Here is a 19,341-nt window from a genome sequence, read left to right on the forward strand (position 1 = left end):
AGGTAGCGTTTGGTTGTGTTTTGTAAATGTGATTTGAAAGTATGAGTTGTATTTTGAGTTTGTGTGTTGTGGAATTATGATTTGAGTATAGAAAATTTATTTGGTAAAGAGTTTTGAAAATAGTTTTGGAAAAGAGGTTTGATTTGAGTGGGGAATTATTGATGTGACATTTGATATGTGATACAAAAATTTACAACTCATAACTAAACATACAATTCAAAATTATTTTAAAGCACATAAAAAATTTAAAAATTTTCAGAAAATATTTGTCCCGATTATGTAAATCAATTGCAAAAAAAAAAAAAAAAAAAAAAAATCTGGAAATCAGCCGGACATCCGGGTGGTCTACCGGGTGGTCATCCGGGTGGTCTACCGGGTGGACAACCGGGTGGACAAAAAAGACACCTGTGCATCAGAGTTCTCTCTGCAGAGTGTAGAAAATTGATTTGAAAACGAAACCAAACATCATGCTTCAACACGCGGGTAGAAAATTGATTACAGAGCACAACCAAACAGAGCCTTAGTTTTTTAACTTTTTTTAATTAAAAAAATTATTTTTTTATTTAAAATAATTCAGTTTTTTATTAAAAAATTAATTTTTTATCAATTTCTCAGGGGTTGTTTGGGATGCTTTAAATAAATGTACTTTTATCTTTTTACGAAAAGATGTGCAAAAACGTAGAGAGGTGATGTAATGAAAAAAAATAAAAAGATAAAAAGATAAATTATTTTGTATATGCCAAACTTGACCTTAAACCTTGCTAGATTAATATTTTCAGTCGAAATATCAATGGGCTTGGTTGATAATTTTATACTTTGAACTGAACTCGGCTTATTATTAAATTAATTAATTAATTAATTATTTATAATACATTAAAAAATATATATTTTTTTAATTAGGATTTAGATTTTATCTCTATTGATTTTATTGAAACTCACATTTGCAGTGAAATGTGATTGAATTTATTTAAGAAATCATCAATTCATAAGCAAAATCTTTTAATTTATATTGATATCAATATATTTATTTTAAAAAATATAATGTGTAATTAAATTTAATTGTAGAATGTTTTAATTTTATTTAACATATAACTTGATGAACGAGCTTGCAATTTATAATTATTTTTTAAACCGAATTTAGATAGATATAGAGAATTAATGTTAGAACCAGACTAATGCCAAGTTTGGCTATTCTAAATAAGTACGCACTTTTTATTTTTTTATCTTTTTTCTATCACATCATCTCTCTACTTTTCTGCACATCTTTTCGTAAAAAGGTAAAAAGTACACTTATTTAGGTCATCCCAAACAACCCCTAAATTTAAACAGATATAAAATCTCTTATTATTTGGCCTTTTGGAAAGCAAAAAAAAAAGTTCACTTTTAACTTTTTACACATTTTAAAGAAAAATGCTTGCTCCCACTAATTAGTGCTCCCACTAATTAGGTGGCAGTGGGTCCCGCCATAAATGATGTGATATTTTGATCTTAAAGTTGTGGTTTTTTTTTTAATTACTTTTTTAATGTATTAGTGCTATTAGTGGTGATGTTTTTAGTGGGATGAATCATTGTTGCATTTTAAATTCTACCAACTCTCACATTTTTTACTCACAAAAAAATAAAAGAAAATAAAATATATTAAAATATTAGCAATACATTATTTTATAATACGGACTGAGTCCGACGTTTGTTCACCCCTAAACCCAACCCCTAAAACACCTCCTGCTCTGTTCTTCCCCCACAGATGCCACACCCCCACATGACCCCTCTCTCTCTTTCAACTTTCTTCATAAATACCCCCCCTCTACCCCTTCATCATCACCACCACCACCCCCACTCCTCCCTCACTGGTCCATCTCAAACTCCCTTTTTTTGTACCTTCCTAGTCACAAAACCCACAACTTGTCTAAAACTCCCAAAAAAAAAAAAAAAAAAAAAAAACCCCTAGAAATGGCCATCAGAAAACCAAACAAACTACCTCAACCAACAGTTCTCAAACAAATCCTCAGAAGATGCTCAAGCTTGGGAAAGAAACACATCTACGACGACGACAACAGTGTCACCGGGCTTCCTCTCGACGTGCCAAAAGGCCATTTTGCAGTGTATGTTGGAGAGAACAGAAGCAGATACATAGTCCCAATCTCATTCTTGACTCACCCTGAGTTCCAGTGCCTTCTTCGCTGTGCCGAAGAAGAGTTTGGCTTTGATCATGATATGGGTCTCACTATTCCTTGTGAAGAAGTGGTTTTTCGATCTCTAACTTCAATGCTCAGATGAGAGAGATTGTGTTCTTGTTTGATAAATTGTTTGCGCAGAGAGAGAGAGAGATGGCTAAGATGAAGCTGTTGAATTACTGCTTCTCTTTTTTTTAACATCTTTCTTTATTATTGTAGGTTTTTTTTTTTTTTTTTAACCCAAAATTCATGAATATATTTTTATGGGTTGGAGTTGTAGAAAAATTTGAGATTTTCCTCACAGAGGTGTAGTTACAGTGTTACACACCTTGTGAGAGAGCTTAATGTTGAAGCTGGGGTGATTGGCCTCTTTTTACTCTCTCTCTCTCTCTCTCTCTCTCTCTTTCTTTTTCTTGCTGTCTTGTGTGAAATTAAGTAATAAGTTGTTATAATCGGTGTAAATTCTTCTAGTACCAGCCTAGTTGGATGAGCTATCTTTGCTATGGTGCATTTTCTATGCCTTCTTCCCCTTTGTTAGTGTAACCCTTTTTGGCGCATTAATGTCAAGTTTGACATATCTTGAAAAAGTTAAAAAATCACTATCTTATCTAAATTATATTATTTTATTTAAGTCACATCACCTCTCTAACACATCACTTTAAATTCAACCCAAACCCAACTCATATTTTATAAAAAGTTAAAAAGTATACTTATTTAGATCATCCCAAACAACCCCTAATAATGTTTATCTTCTTTTGCCTGATTAAAAAAAAAAAAAATTTGTTAGATCTATTGATTGTTTGGAACTTTTTCGTTTTTTGGTTTGAAACCTGTGATGGAAAAATATCAAATAGAAAAAGGAAGAGTAGTGTACATAAATGGACACTTTGGCAATGAAGTTCACATTAATCAATGAAAAAAATTACATCTAATTTTATTTTTTACTTATTTTTTTCACGTTAGTTGGTTTGAGAATAAATTATTTTAGTAATTTTTTAATTTTTTAATTAAAATATAAGGTGAAAAAAATTAATATAATTAGGATGATTTTTTTAATTGTTTACAAAAAAAATTACAAAAAAATAGAGAGAAAACCAAGTCTTTGACTTTTTTAAGACTTAGGATTTAGAATTTTTTTTGTTTAGTTTTTTAATTTTTTGGCTTTTTAGTAATTTTTTAAATTTTTTACTATTAGTATAAAATTAGTAATTTTTTTAATTCACATTGATATGTTAACATTCACATTGATAGTAGTGTAAAATTAGCCCACGCCTCGGGCGGGCCCGGCTCGGCCTGTTGACAATGTAAATATTTACATGGACATGTTAATATTCATATTGATAAGAGTATAAAATTAGCCAGCGGCCCAGGGCGGGCCTGGCCTAGCCCGTTGACAATGTAAATATTCACATTGACATGTTAACATTCATATTGATAGGAGTGTAAAATTAGCTCGTGTCTCGTGGCTACCCAAAACCTGCCCACGGCCCGTGGGCGGCCACGGGGCGGGCCTGGCCATTTTTTTTAAATTCTTTTTAATTTTTTCTACCAAAATTTTATTATTTTTCACAAAAAAAGACACTAGGCCTCGGCGCGGGCTAGGCCTCGGACCGAGCCTTGAATGGGCCTTAACCGGGCCGATGGGTGGGGGCGGGCTTCAAAGTGATGGCCCAAGCCCTAGCCTAGGGTCTCGAACTAGGCTCAAGCCTAGGCCCAAACGAGCCTTTCCCGGGCCGGGTCGGGCTGGCCCACGGGCCAAAAATTAGGCCCAGGCCCTAGCCCTGACACAAGGGTATTCGGGTTTTGAACGGACCGATGGATCGAGCCTCGGGTAGGGTCGGTGGGCCTGGGCCTAGCCTCGAGCTTGGGCGGGCCTAGCCATTTTTTTTAATTCTTTTTAATTTTTTCTACCAAAATTTTATTATTTTCGACAAAACAATACATTGTGCCTCGGGCGGGCTGGGCCTCGGACCGAGCCTTGAATGGGCCTTAAGCGGGCCGATGGGCCGGGCCAGACTTCAAAGTGATGACTTAGGCCCTAACCTGGGGTCTCGGACATGCTCGGGCCTGAACCGAAACAAGCCTGCCCCGGGCCATGGGCGGGCTTCGGGCAGCCCACGGGCCGCGGGCCAATTCTACACTCCTATCAATGTGCATTTTAATATGTCAATGCGAATATTCGCATTGTCAACGGGCCGGGCGGGGCCGGGCCTACCCCGGGCCGCGGGCAAGCTTCGGGCAGCGTGCAAATTTTACACTCCTATCAATGTTAATGTTAACATGTCAATGTGAATATTCACATTGTCACGGGTCGGGCCAAGCCCGCCTCGGGCTGCGGTCGGGCTTCGGGCCGCCCAGGGGCTGTGGGCCAATTTTACACTCTTATCAATGTGAATGTTAACATGTCAACGTGAATATTCACATTGTCAACAGGCCGGGTCGGGTCCGCCTTGGGCCGTTGGCCAATTTTATATTCTTATCAATGTGAATGTTTACATGTCAATGTGAATGTTTATATTGTCAACAGGCTGGGTTGGGCCCGCTCCGGGCCGTCCATGGGCCGTGGGCGGGTTTTGGGCAGCCACGAGGCGTGGGCTAATTTTACACTCCTATCAATGTGAATGTTAACATGTCAATGTGAATATTCACATTGTCAACGGGCCGGGCCGGGCCCGTCCCAGACGGCGGGTGGGCTTTTGGCAGCCCATGGGCCGCGGGCCAAGTTTATACTCTTATCAATGTGAATGTTAACATATCAATATGAATATTCACATTGTCAACAGGCCAGGCTGGGCCGGGCCGGGCCCGCCCTGGGCCGCCTATGGGCTGTGGGTGGGTTTCAGACAGCCACGAGGCACGGGCTAATTTTACACTCCTATCAATGTGAATGTTAACATGTCAATGTGAATATTCACGTTGTCAACGGGCCGGGTCGGGCCCACCCTGGGCCGCTGGCCAATTTTATACTCTTATCAATGTGAATGTTAACATGTCAATGTGAATATTCACATTGTCAACGGGGCCGGGTCGGGCCCGCCCTAGGTCGCTGGCCAATTTTATACTCCTATTAATGTGAATGTTAATATGTCAATGTGAATATTCACATTGTCAACGGGTCGGGTCGGGCCGGCCCTGGGCCGATGGCCAATTTTATACTCTTATCAATGTGAATATAATGGCACATTTTTTTTATTGATTCTTTTTACTATATGTTATGAGCCATTTTCATTAGCATAATTTTTATTTTTTTTTCTTGATTACTCTCACAAGTCACAATAAAAAAAGAAAAATATTTCAGACCTCTAAATTGTGAGCTATAGGAAAGCTTTAAATTGTGAGTCTCACTGGGTGATTTGATATTTTAACCTTTGTTTTTTTTTTTTTTTTTTGAGGTTGCCACATCAATAAAAGCTCTTGTTAGAGCTCTACTATTAGAGGTCCTAATCACCACTGATAAAAAAAACAAATAACATCAATTTTTTTACCATAATAGCCATGCACCCAATTGTATATTTATGTAATCTTTGAAGAAGTACCAGCTTTTTAAAATATTGGGGAACCATACTACAAGAGAGGCAAGGAGAGCCCTTGGTGAGCTGGTCTTCTCTTCCTATTAAAGCATTGGCTTGCCTCTTTTTGTTTGGAGAAATTACAAATAATGGAAAGACTAAAAATTACCTATTAAAGGGTGAGATTAAGAATGGCAATGGGCCGAGATGGGGTCGGGGATCACACTTCCCATCCTTGAAGATATAAAATTTCCTGTTCCCGCCCCTGCCCTCGATCCCCGACAGGGAACCCATCACCATCCCCACCCCCGTCCCTGATCCCTAGAACCTTTTTTTTTTGAAAACTATTTTACACATGGCGAAAGAGAGAGATCAACAACAACCGATCATCATCATCATAGATCATTATCAACAACAGATCAAAATAAATAAATAAAAAATAACAAAACAACAGATCAAAAAAAAAAAAAAGCAACAGATCAACAACAACAGATTATCATCATCATAGATCTCACAGATCTGAGCTGCAATCTATAATATATATATATATATATATGTGTGTGTGTGTGTGTGTGTATAGAATAGAGAAAGAGAGAGAAATAGAGAGAGATAGAAAGAGTCAGTAGAGAAGCGAAGGAGATCGGCGCTATGAAGAGGACGACTCTCTTTTCTCGGCAGAGGAGATCGCTGGTCTGGCAGAGGATTGGCTCTCTGCTCTCTTTCTCTCTCTTTCTCCCTCTTCATTTTTCTCACGCGAATTAACCGTGTGTAAGTGTGAGGGAGCAGTTGTGTGAGTGTCTATCAACAAAATAAAGACATACACACACACACATACATATATATATATATATATAGACAGGGCTAAAACAATAATTTTACTTCAGGGAAAAAAAGGGCGGGGATCGAGGCCAGGGACGGGGTTGGAAAACGTATCACCATCTTTGACCCGAAAATCATCGGGGATTCATTTTCGAATACTATCCCCTGTCCGTCAGGGATATTTTTTGGGGGAAAAACCACTATAATCAGGGTCGGAGGGCAAGTCCCCGTCGAGTTGCGTTCAAATTTCCATCCCTAGGTGGGATGTAATATCACTACGCCAAAACAGGGCATTAACGACGGTTTTTTTAACAGAAGTTTTCGTTACCGCCGTTAAAGATACTATTAATGGCGGTAACGAAACCGCCGTTAATACCGCCGTTAATGTATTTTTAACGGCAGTTTCGTTACTGCCGTTAAAAAATCGCCCCTAAAGTATCTTTAACGGCGGTAATGAAACCGCCGTTAAAAAAACTGCCACTAAAGCCTTCTTTTAACGGCGGTAATGAAACCGCCGCTAAAGCCCTCTCATTACTGCCGTTGATGACGGTGGTCTTTGTCGGCAGAGCTTCGGCGAAACTCCGACGAGTGGTGACCATGCGCGGCTAGAGGTTGAACATGACCATCTACAATAAAGCAAAAGTAATGTTTAAATATTTATTTAGGGAATATATTTCATATAGAGTGGCTATGGTGGAGTGGTTGGCGTACATAGATTAGAGGTCAAGGGTTCAAGACTTGGGGGCTGCAAGAAGAGAAAATTATTTTTTTTTAAAATTTGAACTTGTTTACGGCGGTAAAGAATCGCCGTTTTTTGTCCTACATTACTGTCGTTTTTGGTCGACTTTTAACAACGGTAATTTACCCTTTTACGACGGTTGTATCTTTTCCGACACGAGTATAAACGACGGTCCTAAATTACCCCCGTTAAAGGCTTTAACAGCGGTTTTACATTCTTTAACGGCGGTAAAAAACCGCCGCTAAAGCCCAATTTTGGCGTAGTGTATTTACTGTAGTTTCTTTTTAAAGAAAAAGTTACACCCTTAGGCCTCGTTTGAGAATATGCTAATTTAGTAACTTTTTTGTTATTTGGCTAAAATATGAACTAAAAAAAACTAGTATATTTAGGATGATTTTGACTTTTTACAAAAAGATGTGTAAAAAGTAGAGAGAAAAGAGAATTTTTAACTTTTTGGTATGAGTTGTTGACTTTTTAACTTTTTTAATAACCTTTTGACTGAACCGATCGCTTTTCAAACGAGGCCTTAATATATATTTGTTTCCCATCCTAATGTTTACATTCTCATCAATTTGATATTGGGCCGTTAGGTACTTCTTCTTTGTTTAATGAATAAAACTCCTCTTTTTTCTTTGTAAAAAAAAAAAAAAAAAAAAAAAAATGGGAAAGGAAAGAAAAAGAAAAAAAAGTAATAATAATAATAATAATAATAATAATAATAATAATAATATAGAAAAACATATTTACGAAATATGGATGAGAAGTTGAGATGTAAGTATATAGTATATGACATTGTCACGTCAGTGTCATCAACATATATTTTTAGTTCAATATCCCCTTCCTTCATCCAGCAAAACAAACACAGCCTTAGACAATCATATAAAAAATATCTTCTCCACCTTGGCCCCTTTCTTCATCTCCCCCTTGAATTATTTACTATGGACCTAGTTGTCTTGAATATATATATATATATATACATAAATGAAGAACGTGATGCCTAGTTCTAAATAATATTTTTTAAAAAATATAAATAAATAAATACTAGAGACATACCATGTGATTTTGAAGATAGATTATATTGTCAAACAGATATGATGTGGTTAAGTGATTATTAATGTTTAATCAATATAATTTTTTGATATGAATAATGTACACAATGAGCCCTACAAGATAAATGATTTAGATCATTGAGACGGGCTCTATGTGAGCCCACAATAGGTCAAACTAGACCTCTTTAATCCGATTATGGATTGAAAGATAAATTGCACTCTCAATATTTGACGACGTTGGTATATTGCTATCATTAATAACTAACTAATGTATGTGTGTCACATCAAATAGTAGATGAAATGTGATAAAAAAAATTGTCTCGTTGTAGCATTACTTTAATATTAAATTGTAAATTATCAATTTATTTAGAAGTTTAAATTGTTACATAAAGATAACTTTATATATAAGAATGTGATATTGAGATATAATTTAAGATAACGATGTGATAATAACATTTACAATTATGAATCACAATGATTGTCATAGATATAAATGCGACACTTTTTATATACAAATTCTGTTTGTATATAATTGTACTCATAAATATTCTCAACATATTTCTTCATATGTGAATAGACTCTACTTCCTAAGTAGGTCATTTATTTATTTTATTTATCAATAAAATATTTTTAAAATAACAATCTAATAAATTATACACTAAATACTAATTGTATTATAGCCCCAAAATTGTATGAAATAATTGAGAGATAACTATTAAGAAATGATTGGCATACATTTATTAATTTTTCTTAGTAATTTTTTAATAATGCTTGTCTAAGTAATTATCATTTTCAAAAAGGTCATTTTTTGCTACACTTAATTCGCCCCTAACTAAGCAAAATTCATTACTTTGTGCCTGTTGATAAAAAAATGAATTTGGTAAAAGTGAGTAATTATGTAGTATATTTCTTTGTACATTAGTATTTTTTATACCACGTATCACATTAGTATATTATTGATTTTTCTACTGAGCCTCCGTTTGGGAAGTGGGTTGGCTTTTTGGCTTTTTGGTTTTTTTGGCTATTTTAGCCTGGACTAAAAAGCTTGGTTTGGGAAGGGCTTTTTGGCTTTTTGGCTTTTTGGCTTTTTTTTTGTGAGAGAAGAGTGTAATGATTATGGGTTGGATGTGATGTTTTGTTTGTTGTGGCTAAAATAGCCTGTTTTGTCTTTTGTGGCTATTTTAGCCCCAACCCACTTGCCAAAACTTCGAAGTTTTTACAATGCACAACAACTAACTATCTATCAACTTGAGTTGAAAGCAGGCACATGTGAGAGAAAGGATAGTCACTCACGCGTTCACGCAAACTACTAGAAAATGGTGAGATCATTAGCTAAAGAAGGACCGAGCACTACAAGAAAATTAGATATATGAGACGGAATTATTTGCGACGGCACACTTGCCGTCTCAAAAAGTCACTTTTTGTGACAGCAGAAAATGCCGTCTCAAAAAAGCAGAGTATTTGCGACGGCACCATTTGCCGTCTAAAAAAAACAGAGCATTTGCGACGGCACTATTTGCCGTCTCAAAAATGGGAGTATTTGCGATGGTATTTTCTGCCGTCGCAAATACTCTCATTTTTTGAGACGGCAAATAGTGCCGTCGCAAATGCTCTACTTTTTTGAGACGGCAAATGGTGCCGTCGCAAATACTCTGTTTTTTTAAGACGGCATTTTCTGCCGTCACAAAAAGTGGCTTTCGTGTTTTTTTTTTTAGTGAATATTTTTAAAATTTTAAATATTTTTTTTAGATGTACCTTATTTAGATGTATCTAAAAAATAAAAAAAATATGAAAAAATATTTTTAAAAATTAATAAATACATAAAAATACAAAAAAAATGTATTGAATTATGGTATTTTTTTTTTGTATTTTTGGTATTTAGTGAATTTTTAAAAGATTTTGGTGATTGTGGTTTTGAGATAGCTTCATATATATACAGTCACAAAATGGTTTGAATAAATTCAACGGTATTTTTCTGTCGCAAAAAAAATTAAAAAAAACAATGTCGTCTTACTCTTTTGATATAACATTTATCTTTTCATTCATTTTTTCATCTTCCTGTCTCTCTGTCTCTATCTCTCTCTCTTCTCTTTATCTCTTTTCATTCATTTCTCTCTATCTCTATCTCTCTCTCTTTCTATGTCTGCTTGTTTCTCTCTCTCTCATTTTCTCTCTGTGTCTCTCGCCTATCTCTCTTCTCTCTATCTCTCTCATCTGTTTTCTCTCTCTGTCTCTCTCGCTCATCTCTCTTATCTCTATCTATCTCTCTCATTTCTTTTTTTTTCTCTCTCTTTCTCTTATCTTTCTATCTCTCTCTATCTCTCTCGCTCATTTCTCTTCTCTTTCTGTCTCTCTCTTTTTCTGTGTCTCTCTCTCGCTCATCTCTTTTTGCTCTATTTCTCTCTTTTTTTGTCTATCTCTCGCTCATCTCTTATTTCTCTCTCTTTTTCTATCTTTCCATCTCTCTCTTTCTTTCTCTCTCTATCTCTTTTTCTGTCTATCTCTCTCTCCCTGTCTCTCTCTCACTCATCACTCTTCTCTCTCTCTGTGTCTACTTGTCTATTTGTCTATTTCTCCCTCACTATGTTCGCCTTGCTCACTCTCTTACTCCTATCTTCTCTATTTATCGAGCTCCTTCTCGATTTATCGATCCACTATAAGAAAATACACTTTTAGCAACCACTTTGTCTATCTCTCTTTCTCGCTCATCACTCTATCTCTGTGTCTCTCTCTCTATCTCTCTTCTTTATCTGTCTCTCACAAAATTAAAATATTTTTAAAATATTTAAATATTTAAAATATTTTTAAAATATTTAAATATTTAAAATATTTAAAAAATTGATTTGAATTAAGTTTTGAACAGAGTTTTGAATTATCTGTCTTCTTTATTTATTGAGCTCCCTATCGATTTATCGATCCACTACAAGAAAATGCACTTTTAGCGACCACTTTGTCTCTTTCTCGCTCATCACTCTGTCTCTCTATCTCTTTTCTCTATTCGTCTCTCACTCATCTTTCTCTCTCACTACCCATCTTCTCTACTACATTTACCACCACTGCAAATGCCATTCAACTACCACCACTCTTCTCTTTCTCTCTTTCACTCATCACTCTTATTTCTCTGTCTGTTTGTTTATCTATCTGTTTGTCTGTGTGTCTTTCGTTCATCTTTCTTCTCTCTATCTCTCTCATTTGTCTTATCTCTATGTCTCCCTCGCTCATCTCTCTTCTCTCTATCTCTCTAATCTCTTTTCTCTCTCTGCTTTCTCGCTTATCTCTCTTCTCTCCATCTCTCTATTTTTCTATTCTCTCTATCGTTCATCTCTTTTCGCTCTCTTTCTATATGTCTCTCTCATCTCTTGTTTATCTCTATTTTTCTATATGTCTCTCTCTATCTATTTCTCTCTATATCTCTTTCTCTCTTTATCTCTCTCTCCCTCATCACTCTGTCTTTCTCTCTCTCTTCTATCTGTCTCTCACTCATTTCTCTCTCTCACCACCCACCTCTTGTACCACCTTCACCACTACTGCAAACACCATTCCACCACCACCATTACTTCTACTGTAGCCACTTCACCTCTACCACTACCATTACTACTACTATCGCCACCACTCCACTACCACCACTACCACTACTACTACCATTACCTCTCTTTCACCCCTGCCACTCCATTTGCACTACCACTACCACAACTTCACCACTAATCTCTTTCGCCACCACCACCACCACCACCACCACCATCATCTCTTATCCACCACCTTCACTACTGCTGCCGCTCCTTTTCCTCTACCACAAAAAATTAGTTCATAATTTTTAGTAATAAAAAAAAATAGGCCGCAGAAAAATATTTTTCATTGATTACAGAAAATTAACTTTTATTTTAGTGAAAATATTTTTCATTAAAATATATATGAAACAAATCAACCTTAATAACGGAAAGAAAATAAAAAGTTATTATTTATTTATTTTTATTATTTAAATATTTATTTATGATGAATTTATTTATTTATTTATTTTTTTTTCTCATCCCGCCCGCTCGGTTCCCCTCATTTTTTTCATTCCCGCGCCCCAAAATCCCCAATCTCTTTAGAACCAAAAAAAACCCTAAATCTAATCGTCTCCCTTACATCACTCTCTCAGTCGTCTCTCTCTCTCTCTCTCTCTCACCCTCTCGTTTATCTCTACACAGATCTCGTTCATCTCTGCACCGATTACTCTCTCACTCTCTCACTCTCTCACTGTCTCGTTGTTCATCTCATCGATTCGCACCGATCATCGCACCGCCGATCTACTCACAGGTAAACTCTCTCTCTCAATCTCTGTCTCTCTCTCTCTCGGCCCGATGGTTGTTATATATATATATATATCTGAGATATATATATATATCAGATATATCTCTGATCTAATCTGTCTCCCTCACTCTCTCATCTCATCAGATCAGTCTCATCTCTGTCCCTCCCTCTCTCGCCCCGATAGACTCACACTGTCTCACAGATAAGCCTCTCTCTCTCTCTTTCTCTCTCTCTCTCTCTCCCTGATCTCTCATCTCTGCACTGCATCGATCGAATCTGTGTGTGTAATGTCTCCCTCATTCAGTGATGTCTGTAATGTCTGTATGTTAATCTGAATCTGAAATGTTGATCTTAGTTGATCACACTATGTAATCTGAAATATGATCTTAGTTGTGTCTCACACTGTGTAATGCTGATCTTAGTTGTGAAATCTGAAATCTGTATGTTAATTTTATTAATTCTGAAATCTAAATCTGAATCTGAAATATGAATTTGTTTTGTTTGATCTGAAAATTGATTCTGATTGTTAATTGATAAGCATGCTAAATTTTAGAGAAGAACAGAAGGGCAAACCCCAACGGAAACCTTTCACCATGCAACATGTTTGGAGCAAGGTTGCCAAACTTTTACATTTTTGTATTATGGCATAGCTAAAATTTGACAATGACATTCAACATTGTGGATGCTCTAATATAGCATTTGAAATTGCACTGATTTTATCCCAATGATCCCACGAGTTTGGTTTAATAAGGAGATCATCTTATGACTATTTGTTTGCCATCCTTGATTGTAGATCAATGCGTACAGACTTTCCTATTTTTGGAATAACAATGATAGAGTTCGAGAAGCGCTCCATATCCGAAAGGTACATTAGAAATTATTTCTTTAGAATCAAATTTTTAAATAGCTGTATTAGAAGAAGAATTCTTATTAGTTGCAATATAATAGTATTGAGTGGATTGGTAACTTAAAAGAAGAAAGTTGAAGGGAGTTTACTATAACAGTATTTGGTAAAGGAGATCATCTTATTAGAAATTCAGAGATTTGGTAACTTAAAAACATGCCATAGTTGAAGGGAGTTTACTATAATTTTTTCCTTTTTAAAATATCATTAACTGCAAAAATAAAAAAGAAAGTGTTGCAGCAAGTAGTGGATTTCTTCTCTACCTTGAATGTGGATATGATCTTGTCTAATTTGCATTGGATTGCTATTGCAGCAAGTAGTGGATTTCTTCTCTACCTTGATGAAATGCTTGGGAAACAACATTCAGTTTGTGGTGCAACCAACATTGAATGATGGAATGAATGTTAGTGTTGCTTGGAGATTAGGTTTGTTCCTTCTCCTCCTTGCCCCCAAGTGATATTCTTGCATGGCCTGCTCCACTCCATTTGGCATCTTTTTTCTTTTTTTATTATTTATTTGTTTATTGGTGCAGAATGGAACACACCTAATGTACTTCTGGGAAAGGGCTTCGGCTTCTACACATGCCATATCTACCAAGGGAAGGCAGTGATAAGGTTAGTGAACAATTAATTTGCAGAATAAAAAAGATTTGATCATCGCATGCACGCACGTAGTAAATATTAATAGCAAAGTAATTTCCTATACTACTTTTTATTTTTTTTTATTTTATTACTTTGATACATGAAATGATTCAGGAATGTTGAGATGTTCATGGAACCACTTCTTCACATTGAACCCCTTCGATTGGTGAGCCGGAAGTTTAAATTACAGTTTTGTTGGAGAAATCGTATTACGATCAACTGGTTTTAATGGATTTTCTTCTCTTGTCTCTTTATGCCAGAAAATGATGGGTGTTGTGCTGACTGTAATGGACAAGATTGGTTTGTATGATGCAGCCTTCAATGGCAAGGTAAAGAAGGCAATATATCTCTTGCTAATACTTCCCCTCATGACTGCCTTACTCTTCCTCTTTGTAAAGCTCTTTGGTTCTGTTTGATTATTGGAATTAATAGTGAGAGAATTAACAATAGATAAGATTAGTTATCCAACTTGATTGGTGGAATAAACAATCCCCTCTTGTTCATGTTTTACTTTGCAATGGATACGGAGATATATAATTCCAATCATATATTTGTTTTACATTATTAGTGATAGGATTAAAAATTTCTCCAATTTTATTAGATTGAATAGTAACGTACATGCTCAACTAAAGGTGATAAACTTAACCAAAATTACAAATACAAAAACCTGGAAAGAGAAATCGATAAAATAAATGGGTTAGTCGAGCTACACAATTGAACTTAACCCATTTATTAGTTAAATAAGCAAGAATTTAAGTTAAATTATTTTAATACATAATCAATTTTGACCTGTCCAAACCCACCTCACTCAATATAAATGACTGTACATATAATATAATGAAGTACAATTGGTGCACTTTTTCTTTTGTATTCTTTTTTTTTTCTTCGTCGTCTCTGTTTACATGTATGCAACTTGAAGCTTCACAAAATCTTGAAAGCAACCTTAACTACACAATTTTCAACTTTCCACAACCATTGACCTGTAACAACTATTTTCATGTACCAACTTTCCACTACCATTGATTTGATGTTAATCGTATTTTGAATTGGTTAATACATGCTTGTCTATATTTAAACCTTGGACCGTTATGTTCTTTGAACTGTCACCTCAAAATTTAAAAAATTTGTCTTTTACTTTGAACACCGACCTTAATCTCAATTCTATCATTATCTCTAACATTTGAAACCCTAATCCTAGCACTTACTTTCACTTTTGGCAGTCCCTCCCCCACATTTTTTGCCACTCCTCAACCCGTCCAAGCCAACCCTGCTAGCCCTAATTTGAACACCATCCTTAAATCTCAATTCTACTATCATTCTTAACATTTGAAACCCAAATCCTTAGCCTCTACCTTCAATTTCTATGGCACCATTGCTGTTGTGCCCTCTTTTAGCTGGTGAATGTGAATTGGAGAATGATTTTGATGTCAACGGTGATAATTCCGCCCAGCTTCTTGCAGCCGCAAATGCTGCTAATAATGCTCAAGCCATCATCACAACACTTTTGGAGGAGTATGAGAACATTTTTGATGTAAGTTGCTCTTAATGTGATTTTTTATTTTGTTTAATAAAGGTGCAGCTGTTTAAATACCTTCTTTGTGATTTCTATTTCTATTTCATACATCATGGGTCTTGGGGCATGTGCATGTGTCCATTTTCTCACTAGTCCCATTTTATATGAGATATATGTGTCGTTTGGTGTAGCTTATAATGCTGTTTATAGTTTTATTTTTCTTTTAGTTATAATTTTGGAAGTTGCCAAAGTGTTCGGTGCAAGTCACGATTCATTTAGAATTTTTGGTTGTCATGCTGAACATCTATTGGTGTGGTTGAAGGTGCAAAAATCAACTTTGATGTAGATAAAAGAGGAGCTAGATGGAAAAATCTGGAAATTAAGAAGGTTGTTTGTGCCTTCTTCATTTTCATTTTTATGAGGCAGTTGACGGAGATCATCAAAATATTAAATATGATGTTGTTGAAAAAGTTAGTGGAGACAAATGGAAATCAATGGTAGAACATGCGAAAGTGTCTTATTTGGAAAGAGGCTTGAAAGAGAATGAGAAAGACACTTTTGTGAAGTTGGTGCAAATTGAACCATAACCTATACTTTTATAGTGAGGAACCTCAAGAAGTAAAAATTTTATGGTGCTCCTATTCAGTGAGGAACCTCAAGAGTCCAAACAGAACAAGTAATAAATAATTGGGTAGAGCTGAAGAAAAATTAAATGATGAAAAGTTAAATTCTATGTTTATTTCATTACCCAATCATTAATCAAGGATAAAGGGGGCAACATTTTGGATTCACTTGGACATAGCCCAGCCACATGTGCTTGTCACACATACACAGTGAGATAGAGAATAAATGTTACTTTAGTTTATAATATACTGAAAACTATGAAACACAAAGTCACCCAAGGAAATGTTCTTAGATTGCTTTTTTATATTCATTTCTGTACTTCCTTATGTGCTCTGAGACTTGTGATCTGAAACCCATGAAGCTTTGAATGGATATGGATTGAGGTTTTCTGTTCTAAGGCAAGTCTTAATCCTTTAAGCAGATTGTGTTGTTAATAGATTCTCTTTTCATCTGTAAGTTAAAAACTCTCTCTTTAAATTAAGAAACCTTTTTTTGACGTCCTTTACATAGATTGAAAACATAAAAATAAAAATAAGAAAAGAAGAAAAGAAAATAAGAGAATGATGATTTCTTAAGGAATATATTTGAAGGGATGTTGGGGGGTGGGGTGGGTGGGGGTTAAGAGTATATCATAAGGTCAAGGGTTGGAGAATTAATTGAACAAAGAAGGAAAGGACTGTTTGGGTCCTTTGGGATGCTGTGAACACTGCCTTCAGAACAGTACCTTAAGATCAGGTTTGGTTGAGAAACTAAATAAGAGGAAGACTAGGGATTTAGTGCTCACTTTAGAGATTATATGAGCTGAATGATTAGCTGAATAGTTTCACAGATCAAAGAATAGAAACAACAATTATTTAAAATGTAATAATTTGTTTTTAACATTCGTTTATTTCTTTAAAAAATGTGATTTGTTCTTTATTATTTAGACATTTAACCAGGTCTGACATTGTTATTTCCTCATTATTATGTTTGTTTTTTTGTTCATTTAGGCTTTTGGAGGTGATGATTCAGATGTTGGATCCCCCAGGATTAATCTCACAGCAACAGCAAAATCAAATCCTCCTGTAGATTCTCAGTCACTTAGAGAGTCTGACATTCAATTAAATGAGCAACAAGGCCAATAGAATCCAAGCGTAAATGAGATGGACAGTCCTAGTATTGTACCTGGTAGCGAGTCTCATCGATCAATGGGGGAAATATTATCTGCTATGGATCAAGGATCAACCTGCTTTGATACCATGTCACTAAAAGACATAAAAAATAAATGTTCATCAATATAGAAGAACCATGGAGGGAGAAGAACAAGAGGTTTACATGCCTTTCTAGGACTATGACGTTTCCCTTCACCTGTCTCCTTATCTATCTTATGTTACATCTGGTCCTTTTTTTATTCTTAAGAATATGCTTTGTTGCTGACTTGGTACTCTCTGTTTTAATTTGGCAATTAAAAATATCATGATCCATTACACAATTGGTTGCATTATGTTTTTGATCTTAGGTTTAATTAATTTGGTGATGATATTTTAATTGGATCAGAAGATTTAAATGCTGCTAATAATGCTGCTAATTTAGTTGAATATTCATCGGTTGTTAATAGAAAATAGAAAATTTTAATATTTTTATTAATTTTGTTACAGGGTTTACTTTTTGCGACGACATTATACTGTCGCAAAAAATAGAAATTTTATTATTTTTTAATATTTTTTGCGACGGCATTACACTGTCGCAAAAAATAGAAAATTTCATTTTTTTATACTTTTTGCGACGGCACCACCCGTCGCAAAAAACAGTGTTTTTTTTTAAAAAAAAAGACTATTGGCGGCGGTATTTTTTGCCGTCTCAAATAACGTTTTTAGCGACGGTAAAATAGGGCCGTCGCAAAAAAGTCAAGAAATTTCAAACGTTATTAGCGACTGCATGGTACCGTCGCAAAAAGGCAAAAATGCCGTCGCAAAACATTAGCGACGGCACTTACCGTCGCAAAAACTCTTTTGCAACCCCTGTAGTTGCGACCCCCCTCTTGCCGGCGCAAAAAGTTATTTTGCCGTCGCAAAAAGTATTAGCGACGGCATTAGGAGTATTAGCGACGGTATTTTACCGTCGCAAAAAGTTAATTTTTTTGTAGTGGAGGTAGTTTCATAGGAATCCGGTTAACAAGCTTGCAAAAATTTTAGTTTTTTGCCACCGCGGTTTCAAAAATTTTTAGCGACGATAAATGGAAGTCATAACATAGAGCATTGTTAAAACATTTTAGCAAAGGTATTATGCTGTCGCCTTTTTTTTGCGACGACAAATGTTGTCTCGCCTATAATATGTAAAAAAATTAAGATATTTTGCAACGACAATATTGTACCGTCGCTAAAAGTTTTATTTGAGGCGGTAAAAAAATATTGTTGTGAAATGTTTTTTGTTACGACGGCATGACCTCTGTCGCTAATTTCTTTTGCGATGGCATTACCTATTTTGTCAAAAAAATACATTTTAGTTCTAATGTTTTTTGCGACGGTATGGTGCCGTTGCCAAAAAAAAAAGGCAATAAAATTATTAAAAATATTAAAATTATTTGTATTAAATGAAAAAAAATTGAAAAAGAAACCAATAATTGCATAATAATATAAAAATTCCTGTATAGAAATAACAATTTCTCCATAATAAAAATATTCTTACATTCATAACTACACATCAGCAAAATTACCCCACTACATAATGTCCCATAATACATACATAATGTTTAAATACATAATGTTATTCACAATTCAAAATAACATAAACAAAAACAATTTTTTTTTTCTTCTCATCATTCTCCATGGGTAAAAAAAACAAAAGTTAGTCGCATTCTTTACAGGCATGCATTCTACAAGAATCAAACTCCTGCTTGGGAAATATCTGAAAACAAAAAACAAAAATAATTAATGACAATATAATTATGTATTAATATGTTAATTGCAAAAATACAAATAAAAATTTAACTACTATACAATTACAAAGATAATTAAGTAAATAATTTTGCCTAGACCGAAATCCGGCTCTAACTCCCAAATCGGGAACCCGATTTGAATCTCGTCTTCTCCCACAA

General features: G+C 35.1%; 1 protein-coding gene across 1 annotated transcript; it reads left to right on the top strand.

Moving 5' to 3' along the window:
• Positions 1 to 1,950: 1,950 nt before the first annotated feature.
• Positions 1,951 to 17,648, top strand: LOC114303365 (uncharacterized). The gene is made up of 8 exons (XM_082871572.1): positions 1,951 to 2,244; positions 13,377 to 13,448; positions 13,801 to 13,912; positions 14,020 to 14,101; positions 14,243 to 14,294; positions 14,389 to 14,457; positions 15,579 to 15,659; positions 17,255 to 17,648. The coding sequence occupies exons 1-8, from the start codon at positions 1,951 to 1,953 to the stop codon at positions 17,387 to 17,389; spliced, it is 897 nt and encodes a 298-aa protein (XP_082727698.1). The 3' UTR covers positions 17,390 to 17,648.
• Positions 17,649 to 19,341: the final 1,693 nt, after the last annotated feature.

This window comes from Camellia sinensis, chromosome 5 (assembly GCF_055761805.1).
Source record: "Camellia sinensis isolate YWXY chromosome 5, ASM5576180v1, whole genome shotgun sequence".
NCBI classification, from domain to species: Eukaryota; Viridiplantae; Streptophyta; class Magnoliopsida; order Ericales; family Theaceae; genus Camellia; species Camellia sinensis.